This window comes from Protomyctophum parallelum (genome assembly GCF_964188405.1).
Source record: "Protomyctophum parallelum genome assembly, chromosome: 3".
Taxonomy (NCBI): domain Eukaryota; kingdom Metazoa; phylum Chordata; class Actinopteri; order Myctophiformes; family Myctophidae; genus Protomyctophum; species Protomyctophum parallelum.
Genome location: NC_139698.1, coordinates 22,110,700 through 22,136,430, shown reverse-complemented (window position 1 = coordinate 22,136,430; position 25,731 = coordinate 22,110,700). Strand labels below are relative to the sequence as shown.

The following is a 25,731-nucleotide window of genomic DNA, read 5'->3' as shown; positions in this document are numbered from 1 at the left end:
AGACCATCTTTAGAAATGTGTTTAAACTCTGATTTGCATCAGTTTCCATTCACATGCTTTTGTGCTTTAAAAAAAAAAAAAATCTTTTAATCTGACATATCTACGCCCAATCTGACCCGTTTGGCCAATCCAAAGTCTGGATGGACCAACGATGTTCTTCCTCCTGGGTTGCCAGTCTGAACATATAGCCCTACTATACAAGCATCCTGTAACAGCTACAGTGTAACAGGGAACGTGCTGGGAGGACCAGAATAAAACTGACAACACACTACAGTACAAGTTGAGATGCAGCAATGTAATGGTTCAAGATACAAATCCATGCATTCATTCATGCAGGCCTGACGTCCTAACAGCTGTTTCCGTGCTTTGACTCTCCTCTCCCTCTCTCTCTCTCCCTCTCCCTCTCTCTCTCTCTCTCTCTCTCTCTCTCACACTCTACAACAAACACTGAAAATTGGTACCCCAATATCATATGGACAATAATAGCCAATAATGGCCTCTGAACCTCCCTACCTCAATATGTAACTGTAACTTTGTTTTGTTTCACTGTCTGTATATTATCATAGGGCTGTATTTTGCGTGTCTTAAGTACCAGGTCTTATTACTTAACTTAAGACCTGGAGGCGTGATCAATGCCATTTGGCTATTCTGAGTGGCCAAAGAGCATTGACCACGCCTCCAGGTCTTAAGTTAAGTAATAAGACCTGGTACTTAAGACACGCAAAATACAGCCCATATATAGTCTCTATGCCTTACGTGTAGATTTGATTTGTGTTTTATTATATCTGCCTTAAATTATTCTTATAATAATGTGATCTCGTCATCATTGCAAACGAGGGCAAATAGGCAAATAGCAGACCTATACAAGCTCATACGAGTCGTAGGTCTGCTATTTTTGAAAAATTGTGAAAATGTGGAAGCAAATCTTTGAACATATATTCTTTCAGAGCGAACGTTTTTAACTAAAATCTTTGCTTCTGGGGGGGGGGTTTCTGGAACAAGGAATTTTAAATCAATCTCTCTCTCTCCTTCCTTCCTTCCTTCCTTCCATGCAGGGCGGTGGAGGAGGGGTGGTAGAACATGGCGTCCATGGCCGCGGTGCCCAGCTATGCCCCCTCGGTGTGGGTGAAGCTGTGCCACGCTCTGCCCCGGCTCGACCTCACCATGCAAATGAGGGACAACTTCTTCGTCCCGGACAGCTGGGAGTACCAGCAGGTAAAAAAGAAAAAAAAAAGAGACAGCCCAATCACCGCACCTGCACGCACAGCACAGCGGGCAGGTCACCTCCTGTCCCGTCACGAGTCCCCGAGTGATATTGCGCTGCTGACACGTGAATTGGCGAAACGACCTTCGGCTCAGTTGATCAGCAACAAACATTAGAAGCGGTTCATATTCTAATTCTATACACCAGTGGTTCCCGCGGACCCCCGTTTAAAAAGATATGCCAAGGTACCCCCATAAGAGAAGATTTTTACGGCTCAACCCGTTTAATTTCAAGGACCCTCAGTTTGACATGCATTAGTCTACGGGCCCCCATTTAATGGCATTTCTGTCTCTGGGACCCCCCAAATTTTAACCCCCAAAACAATGTTAATTTAACTCTGAGAGTGTACAAATGGAACCAAATGGACGGGTCCTTTTGGTTCCATTTGTACACTCAGAGTTACAGACCCATAAGGGTCCATTTGGTTACAAACTATCATTTAGCTGGGGGACCCCCTGGAAATCTCTCAAGGACCCCACCTTGGGAACCATTGTTCTACACCATGTCATCAGCAGCAGCTGGCTCGGGAAGGTACCGGTTCGATCCCGACCCCTCCTGCCATCGCATTGTGTTGACCTTGAGCGAGACACTGAACACGGCCCTGAATCGCCTTCAGTGTGTCAATGTGAGGCATATAAGTAAGGGATAATATCTGGCTAGGTGGTCATTGTCGGGACATAATTCACCGACAGGGAGTTTAATTATTGGCAGAGGTCTGTTATACAGCGGAGCGGTCATTATGATGAGATAACTCACCGCTGAATTAAGCGATTGACCAATCTGAATCAAGCATTCAACCAAGCCATGACGTAATAACTATATATATATACACTGTAAAGTGCTTAAGGACAGTTCCGTTGAGCACCGGTATTCTGTTATTGTAAAGTACCGTAACTCTACTAGAGAGAGAACCAGGTAATTCTGAAACTATTTTGGAGTACTATAGTGCTCGCATTTTACCTCGTGTATTAAGAATGTGCAGAAGGTATCCCCGATGCAGTCAAGTTTGCGTGACTAAACGAGGCAGCCCTGATGTCACTAACGGTTAATAAGCCACAGCCACGATCGACGTCAAAAGACAATTAGGCAACAACAGATGCGCGTACAGACATAAAACAGGTGGTGGATCTATTGCAGATGTTGTTCTCAGGAGCATGTCGGAGGCATTCTTCTTGGGCCGCTATCTGGGCTCGCAGCTGCAAATAATTAGGCCAATACAAACGGGCGAGGGGGAAGCTCTGTCATAGCAGCATCGTTAGGATAATTCAGCTGGTCATCAGAGTAATGGTATATAGGACCTGTCAGGGAAATCCAATGTAGGCCAATTATGTTCGGCTGCCCATTAGTCTGACGGCACATTATTCACACGTCCCAATAATCCCGACAAATGTTTTGCAGCAGCGTGTGCGGGTTAGGGTTGACTCGTTCAGAACTGGAAACCCTTTTGGTGTTTCAAGCATTATGTTATACTTTAGCTCAGGGGTGGGGCAACTGGCGGCCCGGGGGCCACATGCGGCCCCCACCTTCACTTAACCCATTTTGACTGTTTTCTTGAAAAAGCGGTTTTTCTATGTCAGTCGTTCTCAAACACTTTCATGTCACTATTCACGATTCTTCAAAAATAGCAGACCTACAAGCTCGTAGCGCGCCACTCGGTGGCACGCTATGAGCTTGTAGATCTGCTATTTTTCAATAGCTAAAGCATAGCATGATGCTAACACCAAAAGGGGTTCCCGCCCAAAATGGGTTAATGCGGCCTGCATGTTAATATCAGAATACTGATATAGTATTGATTTCAGCTGTTACAATTCCAAACACGCATTCATTAGTCATGACTAGTATTAAATGACTAGTACTTAATGACTAGTATTAAATGACTAGTACTTAATGACTATATTAAAATGTTATTGTCTTTTTATGTCCAATGTAGTTATGTTAACAGTTTATAAAGTTAACATAACTATAACTAAATGCATTTGAAATTCAATAAAAAAAGGTTACTTTTCAGGATTCCAATTCAAAAATAGCAAAAGATGATTCAGGTTTTCAATTCAAACATAGCAAAAATAGCTGATCTACAAGCTCAAAACGCACCGCAACGCATTTTGAGCTTGTAGATCGGCTATTACTACGACAGTAATATGCACTGTGGCCCCTCTGGAGTGAGTGTGGAAATATATTGGCCCTCGACATCGTCAAAGTTGCCCACCCCTGCTTTAGCTATTGAAAAATAGCAGATCTACAAGCTCATAGCGAGCTTGTAGGTCTGCTATTTTTGAAAGATTGTGCGAAAGTCTTTAACTAAAATCTTTGCTTCTGGGGGGTCTCTGGAACAACGAATTTTGAGATGGGGGGTCAGTGGCCAAATACAGAAATATCTGGAGGTCCTTGACATGAAAACGGTTGAGCACCACTGACATAGAACCATAGGTTTTTCAGAAAACTGTTAGAATTCAGAAGCCTTTTTTGTAATCGACCTCAGCCCAAAATGGGTTAACTCATATCTTTGGTCCAGCGGCCAAATACATATAACACATATACATTCTGGGGGTTCTTGACATGAAATAGCTTGAGAACCACTGACATAGAAACATAGGTCTTTCAGAAAACTGTCATGATTTTGATTCTAGACGACATTTTGCAGAATCTGGTGTGATATGTCCTGTTGCACGTCGACGCGCGTCGTCCCTCCTAGTGATTCAACGCATGGAGTTCAACGGCCCCAAGCCACACCAAAGGGTAGAGACGGTTTTAGCGTTAACTCCTTGCAACCTTTTGGACCCAAGGAGTTTGACCCTTTGGTCAGCAAGGCACCCACTTATACGATTCAGCTCATCCTCAGAGAGGAGACAGACATATTGGCTCCTATACAATTTTCATTGTTTGGAAGTTCTGAAAAATCTGTAGAAAGTAGAGCGAATGCCCGCTATAGGGCTTAAGAGGTTTGAGGCACTCTTTATCTATAAGTTTGCACGGTATATACACTGCGGACCAAACGGTGTACGGCGTGTTTCGTACAGTTATGATAAGCTTGTATGTTGAAAATGAGGGCTCGACTGTATTTCAGAGTATAAATAAAGGGTGATGATGATGTTGTTTTGTGTGCACTGCGGCGTACCGACCGTCATGCCAATTTAGGAATTAAAGTGCCTTAATCCATTCTGGGCGGGAACCCCTTTTGGTGTTTTAAGCATTATGTTATAATTTAGCTGTTATAAAATAGCAGATCTACAAGCGCATAGCGAGCCACCGAGTGACGCGCTACGAGCTTGTAGGTCTGCTATTTTTTTAAAATCGTGAAAATGTGGCACAAATCTTTGAAATTATATATTCTTTCAGAGCCAAAGTTTTTAACTCAAATCTTTGCTTCCGAGGGGTTCCTGGAAGCGGAACAACATATTTTCAGATGGGGGTCGGCGTCCAATTACATATTACATATTTTTGGGGGTCCATGACATGAAAATGTTTGAGAACGACTGACGCATAGAAACATGAGGTTTTTCAGAAAACCGTCAGGATTTAGAAGACATTTGTAGAATCGTTCCCAGGTCAATATGGGGTAAGGACTGTTCTGTGAGTGCTGCTATTCTGTCATTGAACCCGCACGATTTCTCCGTGCAAGGTTCATCCTGAAACCTTGAAACCTTGCTCAATGGTATTTTTTTAAAAAGGGAAAAAAAGAGAAGATTGTTCTTGTTAGAAACGGTTTAGCCGCGTTCAAATCCTTATTTTATAGGCATGTCATAGGGGAAATAAAGCTCAAATATTATTGGGAGAATATCCGATCTACAAGCTTCACGACGTGTCGCATTGCGACACTTCTGCGAAGCTAGCTTGTAGATCGGCTATTTCCGCTGCGCAAAAGTGGTTAATCGTTTCTTCTCAACAGGCCTTTGGGGTATAGCGATGTTCTAGCAAGCCATGACACACACACACACACACACACACACACACACACACACACACACAACGAGAGAGAGATGGGTGAAATGGGTGAAATGCAGGGCCAAGGCAGAGAGAATGAGGAGAAAAAGAGGAGGGGGTGGAATAGGGAAAGAGGAAGTATAGAGGGAATGTGAAAGGGAGCGAGAGAGAGAGAGAGTTGCAGTGAATGTATTTAACTAGGTCACAGATTATTAATAGAGATCCAGTGGCTCGGATGGAAAGAAAGAGAGGGGGAGGGGGGGGGGGGAATGGTGTGGGGGGGTTATGGAGAGAGAGGGAGAGAGAGAGAGGTATAGTGAGAGAGAGGAGGATAACCCCTGGTCGCTTGCGGCGCGCATGCAGTGTCGTGTGCGGAAAGGAATAGCCGATCTGCAAGATCCACGACGCAGCGCTGGGGCGACGCGTCGTGAGCTTGCAGATCTGCTATTTTTGGTGCACTGTCGCGTATATAGCTAAGTATTAAACCCGGGCTTTAAGGTGGAGGAGTGGATTGGAGGGTGACAGACCCGGCAGATGGATCGCGGGGATAAAGCTGTACCGTCTACAGTGTAGACGGTGCGTGCGTGCGTGCGTGCGTGTGGCACGTGCGTGCGCGTGTGTTGTGGGGTAAAGTGCATTTCAATGGTGTTTGTTGACTTTACGCGGCGCATGGTGGAGCATGATAAAAGCAGCATTAATATTCCCTCCTCGATGAAGCAGAGGGTACACAGTAGTATAGATACTGGACAGATGAGTTTAATAAAGTACTGTATACACTACAGGATGGATTGCAGTATGAGAAAGATCTTATTTAATAATAATAATAACTTTATTTATATAGCACTTTTCTTTTTTACAGCAAGTGCTACAAATTCACTAAAAATGCAGGAAAATCGAACACAATTAAATAGATGCAACATAGCAAATCAACAACTTACAGCCAGCTGGCCAACAGTAGAAAGCACATTTAAAGATGCAATATAAAAACGACAACAATGTAAGAGATAAAAAATACCGACAAACTGTGACTCCACCATGGCCACTCCCACATTCATTTCCATCACGCTGCAGTCCCATTTACACACCTGTCTTCAACTCCCTCGTCAGCCCACCTGTGAACACTTTACCAATCAACCTGCTGCCTATCAAACTGGACAAACTCTCATGTTTCAGTTCATAGTTTGATGTCACGGTTGCTTGTCTGTGGATTCCTGTTTTGACTATACTTTGTCATTTTGCAATTGCCTGATTCCTGCCTATACTACTCAGTGTATGATCTGCCTTATTCTTTATTAAATACTTAACTTCTATTCGTGTTTGTTAATTGTTACTCTGCACTTGGGTTCGACTCTGTCTACATCCGTGACACTCAGTCTCTCCTCCTCCTCCTCCTGCTCCTCCCCAGACGTTGCTGGTGCTGTCCAGCCTGTCGGCCATTGCCCTGGTGCTGTGTCTGCTGGTGGTGCTGTCCTTCCTCATCCACTACTGCTGCTGCCACCGCCGCGGCGGCGCCGACCGCAGCGACGCGGGCTCCGAGGAGGAGGACGAGGACGAGGACGCCAGCGCGGGCCACGGGGGCTACGGGGGAGGAGGAGGCCGGAAGGGCCGCGGCATCTGCTGCGTCACCTGGGTGGCCGTGGCCTCCGTCACTCTGTGCTGGTGAGAGAGGGGCGGCCTTCGTCGTATTTTTATTTAAACCCATTCTGACCTGAGATCAGATTCAAAAAATGTCTTCTACATCCTGACAGTTTTCTGAAAAAGCCATGTTTCTATGTCAGTCACTCTTTGATTTTTCAAAAATAGCAGACCTACAAGCTCGTAGCGCGCCACTCGGTGGCGCGCTATGAGCTTGTAGATCTGCTATTTTTCAATAGCTAAAGCATAACATGATGCTAACACCAAAAAATGGGTTATTATAAATGTCTTCTAAATCATGACGGTTTTCTGAAAACCCCTATGTTTCTATGTCAGTGGTTCTCAAGCTATTTCATGTCAAGGACCCCCAGAATTATATGTAATTGGATGCCGACCCCCCCCCCCCCCCCCCCCCCATCTGAACATATGTTGTTCCAGGGACCTCCCCTTTGAGTTGAAAACGTTCGCGCTGAAAGAATATATATTCAAAGATTTGCGCCACATTTTCACGATATTTCACTTTCAAAAAAACTTTTGGTCTACTCAGGCTCATGTGAACACCACAGACAGTTTTTAAGTTACTTGATTCAGTATTTAGATATTTGATATTCATTTTTGCTGCCCCGCCCCCACCCTATACAAACCCATTATAACTTAAAACTCCATTTTAACCATGATAGATTCATCAAAAACACCTAAACCTTTTTCTGTTGACTGATGTTGTTCTTCTAATACGTGAGGGGGCCGTGGTTTGTCATTTACTGTTTTCATTTCTTTTTAATAATTATTTTGGAAAATAACCTCCTGCTGCCCTATACAGCTCCAGTTGCTCAGCTCCTCCTCACAAAATCTAAAATAATTATTAAAAATGAATGACAAACCACGGCCCCCTCACCTATTAGAAGGACATCATCAGTCAACAGAAAATAGTTTGAGTGTTTTTGATGAATCTATCATGGTTAAAATAGAGTTTTAAGTTATAATGGGTTTGTATAGGGAAGGGGCGAGGCAGCTAAAATGAATATCAAATATCTAAATACTGAATCAAGTAATGAAAAAACTGTCTGGGTGTTCACATGAGCCTGAGTAGATGATTTAATTTTTAAGTGAAATATCCCTTTAACCCCTAATTGCTCCCCGAGCGCCGTAGAATGGCTGCTCAACTGCTCTACTAGTTGCTTCATGTATGTCTATATAATATACATAAATATATATATATATATATATATATATATATATACAGTGACAAAATAATACCCCAGAGGAGTGGGGGCTATTCTATTCTATAAATACTACATTTTTGAGTGTTGAATTTGTTCCTAAATATATCAAAATGTGTCCTTCTTGGAAATGAAAAAAGTGTGAGAACTGCTGATGTAGAAGGCATTGGTACAATCGCCCTCGGGTCTTAATGAGTTATAAGGACATACAACGTCTCTACTGAGACAAACCGTAGCAACCATTAACCAACACACTGAATGGTTACCCTTTTCTCCTGCTGTGCTTCTTCGTTGTCATTTCTCCTTGAAATATCCTGTAATTGTGGACAACTCAGCCCAGACTGTGTTGTGAAAGGCAGTATATGCCCATGGGTGTTACGCACCCCACTGACATGCAGCCAGGGCCATAATACTAAGTGAATACTAATACCCCCGTCTAATGTTGGCAGGTATATGGCTGAAAGGGAGACGTACGTTAGCTTTGAGACAGTAGGAGAGCTAAGAGGAAGACAGACAGAAGGAAAGCTGAAGAAGGAGATAGTGTAGGAGAGACAGACAGGAGGAAATCTGAGAGAGAGAGAGAGAGAGAGAGAGAGAGAGGGTTGACCAGATGTCCCTCTTTGTGTGGGACAGTCCCTCATTTCCAAGACTTTTCAGGCGTCCCACAAATTGAGACCTGCCTGTCCCATTGTGACTGGCAGGCAGGCAATTGCATCAGTGTTCAAATGCCCTAACAGTTAAATAGTTGGCCTTCTGTTGTAAAGCTCTCTCATTGTCTGCAAGATGTGGTTTTTAAGCCTGTTAAAATAGCATAAAAATAAGGGGGAGCGCATTCCACCACAGTGACCTTGGGGGATTATACACGTCAATAGGATCCGACAGATACTGAGGTGCCAAATTCATTCAGTGATTTAAAAACTGTCACGTTCTGGTGAGGTGAGGACCCAAAAGCAGGTCAAACCCATGGTTGGGTGTTTTAATAAAGGTGAACAAAGACAGTTAACACAAACTCAAACTAACAAGATGAACTGACACCAAACAATGACTCGACAAGGACTGACTGGTCTGGGGAAACAAGACTAATATAGTACAAGAGGGCTGATTACACATGAGAAACACCTGGGGAAGACAACATAGAACCAAAACAACTAGAACAAGAACATAGAATACGACATCTACTGTAGATAAGCAGGACATGGAATCAAAACATGTAGAACACAACAGAATTCAACATCTAGATGGGCAAAGTCTGTTACCGTGACAAAAACAAACGATACAATTTTAAAGTCAATTCTGAACAAACCCCTGTGCACGCAATGCCGATCAGAGCGCTTTGCTTGGCCCAGTGGATGGGGAGTTTGGATTTAAGCAATAAGCCACGAGAGGCCTCAGGTTATCGGGTATTTTACAATTGTACAATTACCATTGTAAAATACCCGATAAGCTGGGGCCTCGAGTGGCTTATTGCTTTTCTAAAACGGTTACAAACATATAGAAATATTAACCTAATAAAACTATTGAATTCACAAAAGTAGCTACTCTTTGCGCCACCAGAGCGAGCCACATCACTTCCTTGTTTTGCTCGGCAAGTAGGCTATGTGACGGGAGAATAGCGCTTGATGTCTTTACGGGGCTGCCTGGAGCCACACATTCACAGTCATATGAGCCGGGCGGTGCTTAGACGCCCGCACGGCATGGGTTCGTAAGGCAATCAAGCGCTCCCCTTCCCCAGTACAGCTACAGAGACGGTGACGTGACGGTAACCAGCCAATCAGAATCAAGTACCGTTTTAGAATGACCGAAATCCGTTTAAAGAAAAGATAATGAATTGATTAAACATGAGATTAATTTTGATTAATTAATTACAAAGCCTTTAATTAATTAGATTTTTTTAATCAAATCCCAGCCCTAATATATATATATACACTAACTGCCTCTCGGTAATTTGATTAATCTTACATGAGCAAGATTAAAGGGTTAGTTCAGAGTTTTGGACTTAAATACTTGCCATTAATCTAGTGATTGCAGGCCTGGGCCGTGGCTCAGCAGTCCAGGCACCCTGGCTTGTAATCCAGTCTGGCAGTGTGCCGTGGGTTCGACTCCCGATCCCGACGGCCTTTACTGCATGTCTTCCCCCCATCTCTCTCCCGATTTCCTGTCAGCCTACTGTCTGTCCCTCTGTAAAAAATATAAAATAAATAAAGCCACAAACAAAACATATATATTCTATATACTTAAAATAGTATATATAATATATAAAAATATATATAGTGATTGCAAAGGTATTAATTGATTGCCTGAGTCCCGTGGTGGAAGTTCTGGTCTTGTTTTGGTGAATATTAAGTAGTTCTAGTAATTTGGTGGAGGGCACCAAATGACCTTAATAACTACTTAATATTCAAAACCAGAGTAGAACTCCCACCACGGGACTCAGGCAATCAATTAATACCGTTGCAAGTAACTTTAAGTAGCTTTAAGTCAAAGAAATCTGAACCACTGTAACCCTTTAAGTGAGTTATTGGTTATAAATATCGGGTTCAATATATTTTCTGTGCATTGGCCAGCCCTAAGTACTGTAGGTCTAAGCAAGGGGTGGGCAACTGGCGGCCCGGGGGCCACATGCGGCCCCCACCTTCACTTAATGCGGCCCGCATGTTAATATCAGAATACTGATATAGTATTGATTTCAGCTGTTACAATTCCAAACCCGCTTTAATTACTTCATGACTAGTATTAAATGACTAGTATGTTATTGTCTTTTTGTGTCCAATGTAGTTATGTTAACAGTTCATAAAGTTAACATAACTATAACTAAATGCATTTGAAATTCAATAAAAAGGTTACTTTTCAGGATTCCAAAAAATAGCAAAAGATTATTCAGGTTTTCAATTCAAATATAGCAAAAATAGCCGATCTACAAGCAAAAAATGCGTCGATTTGTGCTACGACAGTAATATGCACTGTGGCCCTCTGGAGTGACTGTGGAAATATATTGGCCCTCTCCATCGTCAAAGTTGCCCAACCCCCTGGTCTATGGGAAGCAGTCTCCAGAGAGAAGTGTGTGTGAGAGAGAGAGAGAGAGAGAGAGAGAGAGAGAGAGAGAGAGAGAGAGAGAGAGAGAGAGAGAGAGAGAGAGAGAGAGAGAGAGAGAGAGAGAGAGAGAGAGAGAGAGAGAGAGAGAGAGAGAGAGAGAGAGAGAGAGAGAGAGAGAGAGAGAGAGAGAGAGAGAGAGAGAGAGAGAGAGAGAGAGAGAGAGAGAGAGAGAGAGAGAGAGAGAGAAAGAAAGAAAGATGGCCAGTGCATGAGTGTGTTTGCGTGTGTGTGAGTGACACACTGTCACAAGACCAGATGACTGCTAATGGTCACAATGTGTCACCGACCACATGGTCCATGACATGAGTTGACAGGGAAATGGTGTGTGTGTGTGTGTGTGTGTGTGTGTGTGTGTGTGTGTCTGTGTGTGTGTGTGTGTGTGTGTGTGTGTGTGTGTGTGTGTGTGTGTGTGTGTGTGTGTGTGTGTGTGTGTGTGTGTGTGTGTGTGTGTGTGTGTGTGTGTGTGTGTGTGTGTGTGTGAGAGAGAGTGTGTGGGTGGTGGTGGGGTCATTCACTCTCTGAGGGGTCATAGCAGATGGGGTGAGCAGTCATGCATTCAGGTCACTGAGCCTCCAGTCCGACTATATGCGAAGGAACGCCACTTGACGTCTGTCTGTCTGTCCACAACAGCAGCATGATGTGCTTTACAAGGCCACTGTTTCTCAATGTCTGGTCCGGGGCTCCGCTATAGAGCGTCGCAGTCCCGCCCCCTACCAGGGCCCAGGAAATGATTCTATTTTCATAGACTTTTCAAAAGGTATTTATTTAAAGACCTTTTAAGCCTCGTACAAAGCCAACTCTTGTCGTGACAAATCATGACAACAAACAAAACATTTGGGGCAGAACAAATAATTAGAAAGAAGAAAAAAAACAGCTGTTTTTCTTCTTTGCACAGTCGGTGCGGGCAGAGTGACTAAGCGGATTCCCCTGGTCCGTCGGTCGACAGGAACTTCCAGAACTGTAAATCGATATGTCAAATTGCAAATGTGTAACCGCAGGCTAGTGGCATTAAGACTTCAGCCCTGTCTGTTATTATATTTCCGTTTCCAGTCCATTCATCCTCCATGCCGCTTGATGTTCTCAATAATCAGGACAAGATGCGATCTTGACTTGCAAGGCGATACCGTCTTGCTTTATCATAACTGCGAGCCACAATAGCACAGCGGTTCACTTTTAACAGCTTGCTGGCTTCAACACTTGGCCATTATACATGTGTCCGTGTGTGTTGTTGTTTTCAAATCCATTCACACGTTTTCACGTTGCAATGACGAGAGATGAGAGTACTTGATCTGATTCCGTTGTGCGTCATTCATCATTCATAAGTGGTAAACGGAGTTGTCAAATTCTAATGCCTGCCATTTACATAAATCTTTTAAGGGCTTAACCCATTTTGGGGCGGGAACCCCTGTTGGTGTTTCAAGCATTATGTTATACTTTAGCTATTGAAAAATAGCAGATCTACGAGCTTGTAGGTCTGCTATTTTTGAAAAATCGTTAAAATGTGGCCTAAATCATTGAATTTATATTTCAGAGCGAACATTTTCCTTGACATGAAAAAGGTTGAGCACCACTGACATAGAAACATAGGTTTTTCAGAAAAATTTTGGGATTTAGAAGCCTTTTTTTTAATCGACCTCAGTCCAAGTCATGAAGAAAATGTCCCCCATCGTTTTTCTTTTTTTGTTACAACTCAGACCCTGTGTTATGTTGATGTGACTCCGCTCTTTTGATTATAAGTACATTACAAATATACTACTATAGAAATGCAACCCGATGCCTTGACGCTTGGCACTCAGGCATTGGGGGTTATAGGGTGCAGTGGTAAAAGTGTCTGACCACCGACCGCAGAGGCTGTGGTCAGTGGAAATCCACTGTGGCACTGTCTGTTGGGCTTTGTCGAGCGTCCATACCAACACAACTGGTCCTGTGTTGGTGGGAGTTGGCCAGGGAGGGTGATATTTGTCACTGTACGCATTCCTATACGGACAGGGGGAATACGCAGCCCCCCCACAGTGTGTGTGTGTGTGTGTGTGTGTGTGTGTGTGTGTGTGTGTGTGTGTAATGCAGCCACAGCACATGCAGTCATTATGGATTGTATACATTAGGCAGCTCTGCAACTCCTGAAAGCCAGGAACCGTGCAGAGGCATGGATGCGCTAGCACACACACACACACACACACACACACACACACACACACACACACACACACACACACACACACCTCGCTTTTCCCCCTCTGCCGTCTATAATCTGGGTCACATACTTTGTGGGAGATTGGGTCGTACCACTTCCATCCCGCTCCGAGGGAGGGGGGGACGTACCGAGGGGGGATTTGCATGGCGAACATCTGGCTGCAGTCCGAGAGGTCCTTAATCTGAATATTGTGAATAAAGAGGAAAGAGAGAGATGTGTGTAAATATAATGAGGTTACGTATGTGAACGTTTTAACCTCCGCCCCGCTTCCATGTCCGTCGGAGGCGGGAAACCCCCCCCCCCCCTCCCTCCTTTTCATTGGCTCCTATACCTTCGCTGATGAGCTTGGCTGTTGGTTCGCTCGTTCGCCCGCTGGATGCATGCACATCCTCTCTCACGTCGTCGCCCCTATAGCTCTATATCTCAGTGATTATCAAACCGTTTTCACGTCAAGGAAGGACCCCACCACCCCCCCTCCACACACACACACACCCATCTGAAAGGACTGTGTGCCAGCAGCAGAGACCCCCCATAAGTCAAAATATTTTCAAAATGTGTGTTTTTCTTTTGGTTTCTTTTTGTTTGTTGAAAATATAGCAGATCTACAAGCTCATTTTGCCGGGGACCACCTCGAACATCCGAAAGCAGTGGTTCGCTAACTTTATTTTAGCTCGAGACCCAAAAAGAGAAAAGTCTCTCCCCGTGACCCCAAACTACTGGAAACAGTAGACCCTCTTATCTGAATGTACATATAACATTCATTTTATGTACAGTACATACACACACTGAATAAATCATCACCTTTATGCTTCTCCTGTCTCATCTTTCACTACTCTCTCTCCCACCCCCTCTCTCTCTCTCTCTCTCTCTCTCTCTGTCTCTCTCTGTCTCTCTGTCTCTCTCCCACCCCCTCTCGCTCTCTCTCTCTGTCTCTCTCTGTCTCTCTCTCTCTCTCCCACCCCCTCTCTCTCTCTCTCTCTGTCTCTCTCTGTCTCTCTGTCTCTCTCCCACCCCCTCTCTCTCTGTCTCTCTCTCTCTCTCTCTGTGTCTCTCTGTGTCTCTCTGTCTCTCTCTCATGTCTTTGCAGTGTTGCCATAGGTGTTGGTTTCTATGGCAACAGCGAGGCTAATGATGGGATGTATCAGCTGACCTCGTCGCTCCTCACAGCCAATTATACGCTGGCTTCCATCGATCTGCTGGTGAGACCTATAACGTCTCACGCACACGCACGCACGCACGCACGCACAGACGCATGATCTGGTGTGTGCAATGTGCATGTGTATGTATGCGTGTGTCTGCGCACACAGAGTTTGGATTTGTGCATGTGTGCAAGTAATGTGTGTGTGTAAGCATTGTGTTCAGCGTGCGTGCGTGCGTACGTGCGTGCGTGTGTGTGTATGTATGTATGTATGTATACATAACTGACTGTGTTCTGTGTACAGTATGTATATGCATGCACATTGCTCGCTCTTGTACGTGTGTCATTAACACACACACACACACACACACACACACACACACACACACACACACACAGTGAAGTATTGGTTTATGGATCCACTGTGCATTCCTGTGGTCAGACAGTGATGTGTGTCATCATGTTTCCTGTACAGACTGACAATAGAGTACAGCTCATGTCTTCATTCATCAATACATAGAGATACTGTAAATGGTAAATACAGCCCTGTATGGATCCCTTGGGGACGGTACATCCAGTTGTCATAACATTATAGCGCTGTCACGATCACATGGTTCAAGTTGACGATTAACCCATTCTGAGTGAGGTTTCCACTGGACACACACTGGTCTGATTAATTGTCACGCAAATAATTCCGATGAACGATTGAGTGTCTTTTGAATCAAGCGTCGGAACAATTTGTATTTCCGTTTGCCTTTCATATATATATACACTTCGTAATCACAAATTGCACGGGGCAGATATGACAAACAACTCGACTGAACAAAGAAACCACTGACACTTTTTAATCATTTTTTTATATATATTTTTTTAGATTAGATTAGATTCAATTTATTGTCACTGCACATAGCATATACAAATACTTTGACAATGAAATGAATAGTGGCGTCTATAGCCAGAGTGCAATACAGTAATGCAGTAATGGGAATAAATACACTTGTTTGTTGAACGTACAGAATGTACAGTATGTACAGTAGTATATAATAAATAGAAGATAACGTATATTCTTTCTTTCCAATAAATTTACAAAATAGCGGCAATAGCCGATCTACAAGCTCTGTGACGTGTCGTGGTCGTATACCTTTATAGGTATACCATACTATTTAATTTAATATTTATTTATTTCATTTCAGTTATGGTTTTTACATGATTATATTCATTTTACTTTGTACTTATTTATTTTTTACATATTCCATAGCAGAAAAGAAAAGGAGCAGGAAGAAGATAAATCTTATTTATACCTGCCCCTATCATTAAACACTTTCTTAAACTGAAGCACTATGAGCGGTCGATGCACAGTGAACCGAGTCTCCTCTCTCTCTCCCCCAGATTTCAGACACCGTCTCCGGGCTGCAGCTGTCCGTGTCGGGCCCTCTGGCCACCATGGAGGAGCTCTTCATGGGCAGCAAGCCCTTCCTGGTGTCCACCAGGAACTGCCGCCGGCTGTCCGACAACATCGTCAGCCTGCTCTCCTCCATCTCCCTGGCCCGCGCGGCCAGCGCCAGCGCGGATGGCGGCTTCGGCGGCAACGACAGTGCGACGTCTCCCATCAACGCCCTCACGCCGGTGCCCCCCTCCGTGGCGCCCACCGCGGCGGCGCCCAACGGAGGCGGGGTGATGCCCAGCCCCTTCTCCCCCGGCTGGGCGGCCAACACCCTGATGGTCAACGAGGACTACAGGTGAGTCGGCGGTATATGCGTCGCTCAAAACCCCGAGCCCTCCCCCCCCCCCCCCCCCCCCCCCTGCAAGGAGGAGGGAGGGTGGAGCCCTTTTCACCACAGTGTAGCCTGTCTGTGACATCATGGAAGACTCACTTATACCATCTTCTACGTCGCTCAACCCATTTTGGGCAGGAACCCCCTTTGGTGTTTTGAGCATTATGTTATGCTTTAGCTGTTCTGCTGTTTTTGAAAAATCGTGAAAATGTGGCACAAATCTTTCAATATATATTCTTTTCAGAGCGAACGTTTTGAACTCATATCTTTGCTTCTGGCGGTCGGCGGCCATGATTACATATCATTTTTGGGGTCCTTGACATGAAATATTGAGCACCACTGATATAGAAACATGAGGTATTTCAGAAAACTGTCAGGATTTAGAAGACTAATAACTAGACTAGAATGTTAGGAAGGGACTAGTGGACAAGAGATCCAGAATAAGTCATTTTATATTTGGTTGCATGCTGAAAATAGCAGATCAACTCAAATCAAGAGAAAGGCTGCACACTCATCATGGCCACAATGCTGAAAGTTTATGAACAGAAACCCAACGTTTTCAACCTGTAAGGTCTTCTTCAGGGAATGAGAACCATGTGTGTACAAACTGTACACTAAAATGGAACAGAGCCTTTATTTGTATCATCGGTAACACCTGTGAAGGAAGTATATGGCGCTGCACTGTGGCGACATGGACTAGGGCTACGCTTATGCGGGCCCTTTGTCTAAAGACAAATTTCTTCCTCGGGAGACTAATAAAGTATATCTCTATCTCTATATAGGGAAGGGGGCCTGGAAGTATAGGACGAGTTGTTCTGTGTGCATAGCTGGTCATTTTGGGCGCTCAGGGAGCTAAGCTGTTAGGGGTTACTTCCGACCTGAGCCTAATCAATGAGAGGGAGAGAGCGAGGGGGAGAGAAAGTGAGATGGGAAGGGAGGGAGGGAGGGAGGTGAGATGGAGAGAGATGACAGAGCGCCTTTTTTCACCCAACCAATCATTTGGCCAAATGCTGGGTATCGAATCCTGACGATCGACATGTTGCAAAGTGACATGTTGTCAACTCATTAACCCCAGCGAGTCAACGCAGGGCAAGCTATACAGCAGTTAATAATACTGCAGAACAAAATTAAATTAAATGCTTAGTCCAAACTAGCCTCGGCCCACATTCACAAGAAAAAGAAAAGCCTGGGCAAATGAGCCACATGTCCTGGTCTAGGAGTGGGAGTGAACTACAGTGCAGAGGGGGCGGGGCTAGATGAGTGGGAGTGAACTACAGTGCAGAGGGGGCGGGGCTAGAGGAGTGGGAGTGAACTACAGTGCAGAGGGGGCGGGGCTAGAGGAGTGTACTACTACAGTGCAGAGGGGGCGGGGCTAGAGGAGTGGGAGTGAACTACAGTGCAGAGGGGGCGGGGCTAGAGGAGTGGGAGTGAACTACAGTGCAGAGGGGGCGGGGCTAGAGGAGTGGGAGTGAACTACTACAGTGCAGAGGGGGCGGGGCTAGAGGAGTGGGAGTGAACTACAGTGCAGAGGGGGCGGGGCTAGAGGAGTGGGAGTGAACTACAGTGCAGAGGGGGTGGGGCTAGATGAGTGGGAGTGAACTACTACAGTGCAGAGGGGCGTCGCTCCAAATGTGTTCTCCGCTGTTTTCTACCGCGGAGTGTAGGCAGTATTTAACAGCCAGTTTGATCACAAGAGCCGCCCAGATTGCTCTATTTCAGTGGTCCTCAAAGTGGGGTCCAGACTCCAGCCCAGGGACCCTCGTGGTTCCCTTGAGGGGCTAACAGAAGGACCCTTAACCCATCAAGACCTGAAGCCCATTCTACAATTATTTTCTGAAAAACGCATGCTGCTATATATACATCCTCATCTCAAGGACCCGTACAATGTATTTGGCCGTCGACCCCCCCCCCCCCCCCCATCTCAAAATATTAAGCTAAGATTTGAGTGTAAAATGTTGGCTTTAAAATATATATATATATTCAAAGATTTGTGCACATTTTCACGCCTTTTCAAAAATAGCAGATTTACAAACTACGATACAAATCTTCAGTGAGGGAGTGGGCGGTCATCAAGGAAGTATACATGCACGAGGCGTTCGTGTAAATGATAGACTCTGGTAGGAAATGAAGACGACGGTCTTCACTTTACCTCCGTGTGGTTTCAACCACACAGAGCGTCCGAGTGAGGTGCACGGCAGGTTTCATCCAAATCCAAACCACAATAGAGCGGCGCAGTCCCTCCCCCTTTCAGAACAACGAACGGCCCAGGAAATGAAAACGCAATGCATTTCCCCATAGGCAGTTTTTATTTAATTTATTTAAAGACCTTTTACGCGTCGTACGAAGCCAACTCTTGTCGTGACAAATCATGACAACACGCACAATATTTTGGACCAAACAAATAATTACAAAGAAGAAAAACAACAAAAAAAGTGTTGTAACCTGCCGTTTTCTTCTATTCTTTGTTTGGCCCGAAATATTGTGTGTGTTGTCATGATTTGTCACGACAAGAGTTGGCTTCGTACGACGCTTAAAAGGTCTTTAAATAAATTAAATAAAAACTGCCTATGGGGAAATGCATTGCGTTTTCATTTCCTGGACCGTTCGTTGTTCTGAAAGGGGGAGGGACTGCGCCGCTCTATAATACCCCGTAAAGAAAGACAATTACAGGTCTTTCATTGGTTATATACTTCACTCGTCAAAGCCTTGGTTTTTTATTCGTAGAATTGCTTAGTATAGTGTGTGATACTGTGGTTATACAAAAGGCGACATTTGATTTATCATGTCAGGCATGTGTGGTTGCGACGAAATTGCAAATGTAGGTCGCATCCTTTTCTACACCAGAGGCCTGTAGTTACCAGCGAGGAGCATCAATTCTCAACATGACTGCATTGGTTGCATAGCAAGCATGTGTACTGTATGTGTACTGTACATGTGTACTGTATGCCTCATACAAATATACTGACACTCTAAACACTTACGACACATACTAGTTGAAGTATAATAATGCCATGGACCGTGTTCCCTCTTTTATTCATTGCCATTAGATATTCCTCCCTCACCACTGTGATATTTTAAATAATTGATATTTGGATGACATTTGTTCCATAAAATGCAACCGGATTGTCCAGTGAAGTTGTTCGCATGAAAGAAATGTGCTTGGTCAATGTTAGTCGTGTGATTGTGTAATAATTTTGGACAATGTCATTATTCTTTCATTCTTTCTAAAAATAATGTTAAAAAAATAGCATAGCTGATCTATAAGCTCACATCAACACGTCACAATGTGACAACGTCATGAGCTTGTAGAACGGCCCTGTTGTAGCTTGTTGTACGGCAAAGCTTAAGTTAACGTTCTGCCCATCTGGCTCTCTGAGGGGATTCCAACTAGCTTTTCTAATGGATAAATATAGCTTTTTTTTAAATATGTAACTCACTGTGTGTGTGTGTGTGTGTGTGTGTGTGTGTGTGTGTGTGCGTGTGTGTGTGTGTGTGTGTGCGTGCATGCGTGCATGGTAGGTGGCTGTCCTATGTACTGTTGCTGCTGCTGGACCTGATCATAATGCTGTTCATCCTGCTGGGACTCGCAAAGCAAGCGCGCTGGCTCCTCATACTGTGAGTAATAATCACTCACACCTGAGTAATAATCAATCACACACAATTGTTACCAATACTTGTGAGGATTTCAACATTTTAGGACGGCGGTTGAACGAATGCCAATTCTAACATGTTCTGACATTTTCTTTTAACCCTAACCGAGCTCACAACTTGTAATTTACACTGGGTGAAAAAATGGGTTAGAAAATCGTGGGATGAAAATGTAACAAAAAATCACACCCGTGTGAAGTAAGTGGTGCAACTCCGTGTGGCGGTCCCCGGGGGGGGGGGGGGGGGGGGGGGCAAGCCGCCCCGCGTCCGAAACAATTGAGAAATGACAGAGTTACCGTGTGCCGGTCCCTCTACTGTACCCTCTACTGTACTGTACTGTCACTGTAATGTACTGGCACCCCCGAAAGCATCATATATACAGTTAATATGTGCATGTGTGTTTGTGTGTGCGTTATAGGTTGCGCACAGATGGTGAAAAACAACCACGTTTTCGTGCTTATACCCAGACACAAAGTCACTTAAGGAAGTGGTTGCACCACTTAAAAACACACGCATGCTCACTCACTCACTCACTCACTCACTCACTCACTCACTCACTCGCGCACGCACGCACTCACTCACTCACTCACTCACTCACGCACGCACCAGCGGGAACCCCAGCGGTGCGTTATTATATAATCCGGAGCTTCTCTCCTATACTCCGTTGGGTTTTACTATCCACTCCGCTTCAGCCATAAAGTCAAACTGCCTCAATAAAAGCATAAAGCGCTAAAGGAGATGATGGGGCTGCGCTGCGCGCCATGCAGGGCCATGAGGGCCAAAGATTCATGACCTGGCTGTGCAGGTGTGAATTCCCATGGCTGTGACTGTGACACACTGCTACCGTCATCCACTTCCCTTTCAGCGCAGGAATAAATCACACATTAGGAATGAGTACAAAAAGACAGACCAGACAAGGTATATTGGACGGAACATCAAAGCGGCCTCTTGTGTGTGTGTGTGTGTGTGTGTGTGTGTGTGTGTGTGTGTGTGTCTGTCTGTTTTCCCCAGGATGACAGTGTTGGCATGGCTGGCTCTGTTCCTGAGCTGGGGCTCCCTGGGTCTGGAGACGGCCACCGTGGTGGTGAGTATTAATAGTGGTGGAAAAGAAGTACTCACAATTTTTACTTAAAGGGCCACGTACGTACTTCACCCCCCCTTTTGCAACCTTACCTTACCAGACCTTATTTTAACCCATTTAGACAAGAGGCCTTTTTTATGTCAAGGACCCTTAGAATTATCTGTATTTGGCCGCGGACCCCCATCTGAAAATTAGTTTTTCCATGGGACCCCCCAGAAGAAAAGATTTGAGTTAAAAAACGTATATATTCAGATTCAAGATTTGCACCACATTTTCACGATTAATTCTTTTTTGCAGATCTACAATCCCGTAGCCTACCGTGCTACTCGGTGCCGCACTATGAGCTTGTAGATCTGCTATTTTCCAATAGAGAGTATGCGCCTGTATAAAGTGAATGGCAAATCGAGTGGCAAAGTGAGTGGCAAAGTTAATTTAACATTGTTTAAAGTCATTTAATGCAATCAAATAGGACTTTTCTGTTCGAATGTTTTGCCAGAAAGTAGTTTTTTGCCACTCAGTTCCTGCATAACTTCCGGGTATGATGATGATGTCACACGCATACCCCCTCTATAGCTATAACATAATGCTTCAAACACCAAAAGGGGTTCCCGTCCAGAATGGGTTAATGATGTTTGGGAGACACTTTCCTGGTATCTGTGATGTCATGTGACACTGGCCCAAAGATGGTCCATGTATGAAGATGGGCGAATCTTAAATATGGGGCCATATAGCCCCCTATGTGTTGTCTGTCAAATTGCAGATGGACAGAGAGGCTTCCGGACTCAAATATCGCGAGAGTTTGTTGCTGGTATAAAGAAATGTCGATAACAAAGTCGATTTTCTCCTGATTTGTCTCGCTAAACGAAGCCATTTTAGTAGGAATATATTGGAAATATTGTGTGCCTTGTGATGATTGGGTCCAGTAGGCCTATTTAGTTCAGTGACCATGGAGTTAAGGAATGTGTTCACGTTCACTCTCCCATTGGAAATGAATGGACGTAAAGCAAAGTTGGCCCCTCTTGCTATTTTCCTCTTGGACTGGTCTCACTGCTGGATTACTACAATGACCATAATGCCTTGCTGCACTCACACCACCTTGTGGAGAGGGAGTGGGCTGTCTTAAGCCCTAACCACACCAAAGGGTCGCCATGCAACTGCTTGGGTCCAAGGAGTTGCATGGCGACCATTTGGTGTGGTTTGGGGCCGTTGAATTCCATTCCGCGTTGAATCACTATACTGTCAACGTGGGTCAATGCGGGGGAATTCAGACTCTTCTGAACCCCCCTCCTTCTGACCCCCCCCCCCCCCCCCCCCAAGGCGCCTATGTTGCTGTCCTTCTCGTCTTTATTTGAGTCAGAGACCTTTAGTGACCAGTGCACACAAGTGTCCAGTAGCTGGTCAGCGTGACCCCTCCAGATATCATATCATGCGTCATTATGTTGCATCAGTCTTAATATAGCAGTTCAAACAGACAGCGTCTTCAGACTAGTGTCTGACTCATAGTCATAAACATGTGTCTGAGGTTTTGCACAAATGCTTATAAAGTATGGTATGATATGAATCTTGCATATCGGTGCATATTCTAGAAATGCCCTAATACTCATCTACAGTAACTATAAATGTGCCACGCCCACGTCTCTGTCTGCGTGCGTGTGTGTATTCCACGTAACTCGAGAACCGTTCGCCCCACCGACTTCAAATTCGACACACACGTTCCACACCCCCTCGAGCAGTGCAGTGCCCGGCCTCGAGTCGGTCAGACCCACGGTTCTCCAGAACCACCACAAAAGTCTCTGGGCCAGGCTCTGCCAGTGGGCCGAATCAGCCTAAATCCCCCTCACCTGTGCAATTTCCAGACTGCCTCAGCCAATTGATTGCCATGGCAATCCCCACACCTGACAATTGATTAGCCTACTTAACCATTCCACTTTTCACAGTCAGTCAGTTTGCCCTACAGAGATCTCCATGTGGGACACAGACAGACGGTTAAAACGGGTGCTATGACAAGTTGACAACGGGTATTATTAGGTTCCCAAGTTGCATCGTTCTCAAGTAGGCCGGTGGCCGACGGGCACGTACAGGTCTACGTGCTCCTCTCTCTCTCAAACATGGCCAAAGTATTTCAGGCCAAAAACATTGAGAACCCCTGATCTAAGTGAGCGGTAAAGGGTGTACGATACGGGGTGGATCATGTGTTGAGGGTACCCATGGGTGCCATGCCCTTAATTACTTTGTATAAGCCATCACCAGTATTTTTGGGGTGGACAGTTCTCTCTAGTCTAAACTGCAAAACTATTCTCACCCAAATCCAAAAAAAAAACTCCAGAGACAACAAGGGAAGCCTGGGAGGGAGGGGGGGACTTAGAGAAATGAGGGGATGGGGTGAAGGGTATAACACCAACAAAAAGAAAGTGAATGGGGGGGACCAAACAGGGGGATTTTTGGCTGGCTGTGATTGCAGGAAGAGGGACCTTCAGGGGTCTGACCCTCCATGGCAGGCCAAGGGGATGCCGGGAATCCAGAACACAGCACACACACTGTGTGTGTGTGTGTGTGTGTGTGTGTGTGTGTGTGTGTGTGTGTGTGTGTGTGTGTGTGTGTGTGTGTGTGTGTGTGTGTGTGTGTGTGTGTGTGTGTGTGTGTGTGTGTTAATGTGCTCATTGTGCTAAACTGTGAAAAGAGCTGCCTCCTAGGGAACTCTGCAGTCGTGGCAAATCACCAAACAGGCAGGAAAATAGGGCAGAGATTAAAGATGGTGTGTGTGTGTGTGTGTGTGTGTGTGTGTGTGTGTGTGTGTGTGTGTGTGTGTGTGTGTGTGTGTGTGTGTGTGTGTGTGTGTGTGTGTGCGAGCACGCGAAAAGTGCACTGATGCGTCAGAGCCTGTGGTTGTGTGTGTGGGTGTTCGGCTTCAGGAAGCAAACATGGAAGATAGGATAAGACTCGAGTGCTATAAATGAGAACTCGCTTCAACATCAGAGAGAGAGAGAGAGAGAGAGGGGAGGCTGAAACAGAGAGAAAAACACAAGCAAATGGGAACGAGAGGAAGAGGGAGATGCTGAGAATGAGAGAGAGAGACGACAGGGTTAAATGGAATAGAAATTAAAACAAAAAGGAAAGTGGAAAATGGAAAGAGAGAGTGTGTCGATGTAAAGGAGAGAGAGAAAATTGCACACCCAATTGGGGCGAGAGAGAGAGAGAGAGAGAGAGAGAGAGAGAGAGAAACGGAATGTGAATGAATGAACAGGGTGAAAGAAAAAGACAGAAGGAGACGAAAGAATTGAATGAGAGAAAGACGGACGTGTAGCAAGAGAAGGGGACTGAACGAAAATAGAGAGAAAATAAAGAAAGAAAGAACGGGGAGCTGACATGAGGGATAGAGAGTGGCAGAGAGAGAGAGGGAGAGAAGGCGTGAGTGAGTAAATTCTCAACTGGTCCAGGGAACATGCTTTAATGTTGAGGTCGTCAGGGGGCCCCTGGGGGCCAGAGAGACAGAGAGAGGTTTAGAAAGAATAAGGTTGGGTATGGGGGGTTGGTGGTGGTGGGGTGTGTGTGTGTGTGGGGGGGGGGGGGGGGGCATGGCTAAGTGGTGGTGTGTGACAGAGACAGAGTAAAAGGTAGTAAAAGCAAAATGTCCATTAACGTGACTCTAGTATAGCAGCACGGCAGGGACGTCATTGCGTGTTCAGCCCGAGAGGCCAAGCTGAAGGATGCTTTCAACCCATTCTGACCTGAGATCAGATTCTAAAAATGTCTTCTACATCCTGACAGTTTTCCATTCCGACCTGAGATCAGATTCTAAAAATGTCAGTGGTTCTTCGATTTTTCAAAAATAGCAGACCTACAAGCTCGTAGCGCGCCACTCGGTGGCGCGCTATGAGCTTGTAGATCTGCTATTTTTCAATAGCTAAAGCATAACATAGTGCTAACACCAATAACACGACCGACTAGTGTGTCGCCCTTTCTCATCTGTAAGACGGGTCTCCCCCTCCCCCCAAGAGACCCATCTCCCTCGCTCTGCACGGCACGCTGCCATTTTTTGTGAGACGCAATGAAGATAGATATAGGGAACTTATTATGATGTTGTGCCTCTTCAATCAAAAGAGCCCTGCATGCCCCCCGAGGGACGCGCCCCGCCAGTGAAGGGACAGATAGCTCTGGTAAGGGTCACCAGAGTTTTGAAGGGGAGTATTGTTTTGGCTCATGGGGCTCGGAAGCAAAGGGTGACTGTTTTTGGAGATGGAGTTTGGAGGGAGGCAAGGGGGGACGGGGGGGACTCCACTCAACTCAACTCAACTCAACCCTGCTTGGTATTGTGTATATAGTTCCTCTCTGGGGACACCCTGTCGTACATTATCGTCATTTATTTTCCTATACCAGGACACCTGTTGTGCATTATGCGTTTGCTATAGGTCATTCCAGGTGCAATGGCATTAATGATATGAAGCGTTAGAATTGTCTGGTTAAGACAATGATATTCAGTGATAATAAACAACATTGAAAAGATCAAGATTTCCACATAAATAATATAAGACCAGGTTGAGATTAAGCGTGAAGTTCAAAATGCTAACACGTTCATCCACATTGCAGCAGGCACTGTACTGTATGTGGGTGATTAGACATAAGGTTCAAAAGGACACATGGCCTCTATTACTACTACTACTACTTTTTTATTATTTTGAAAAACATTTTTGTTAATAGTTAAAATAGCCAATCTACAAGCTCACCACGTATCAAGCTAGATTGGCTATTTTAACTATTC

The 25,731-nt window shown here is 45.0% G+C and overlaps 1 protein-coding gene across 1 annotated transcript in view; it reads left to right on the top strand.

Moving 5' to 3' along the window:
* The window catches only part of ttyh1 (tweety family member 1), a 54,804-nt gene that overhangs the window by 13,917 nt on the left and 15,156 nt on the right, over positions 1-25,731 (top strand). Inside the window, 6 exon segments of the mRNA XM_083760335.1 lie at positions 1,056-1,215; positions 6,594-6,847; positions 14,418-14,529; positions 15,858-16,207; positions 19,763-19,858; positions 20,903-20,975. Of these exon segments, the coding sequence (XP_083616461.1) occupies positions 1,081-1,215; positions 6,594-6,847; positions 14,418-14,529; positions 15,858-16,207; positions 19,763-19,858; positions 20,903-20,975 (1,020 nt within the window). The 5' untranslated portion in view covers positions 1,056-1,080.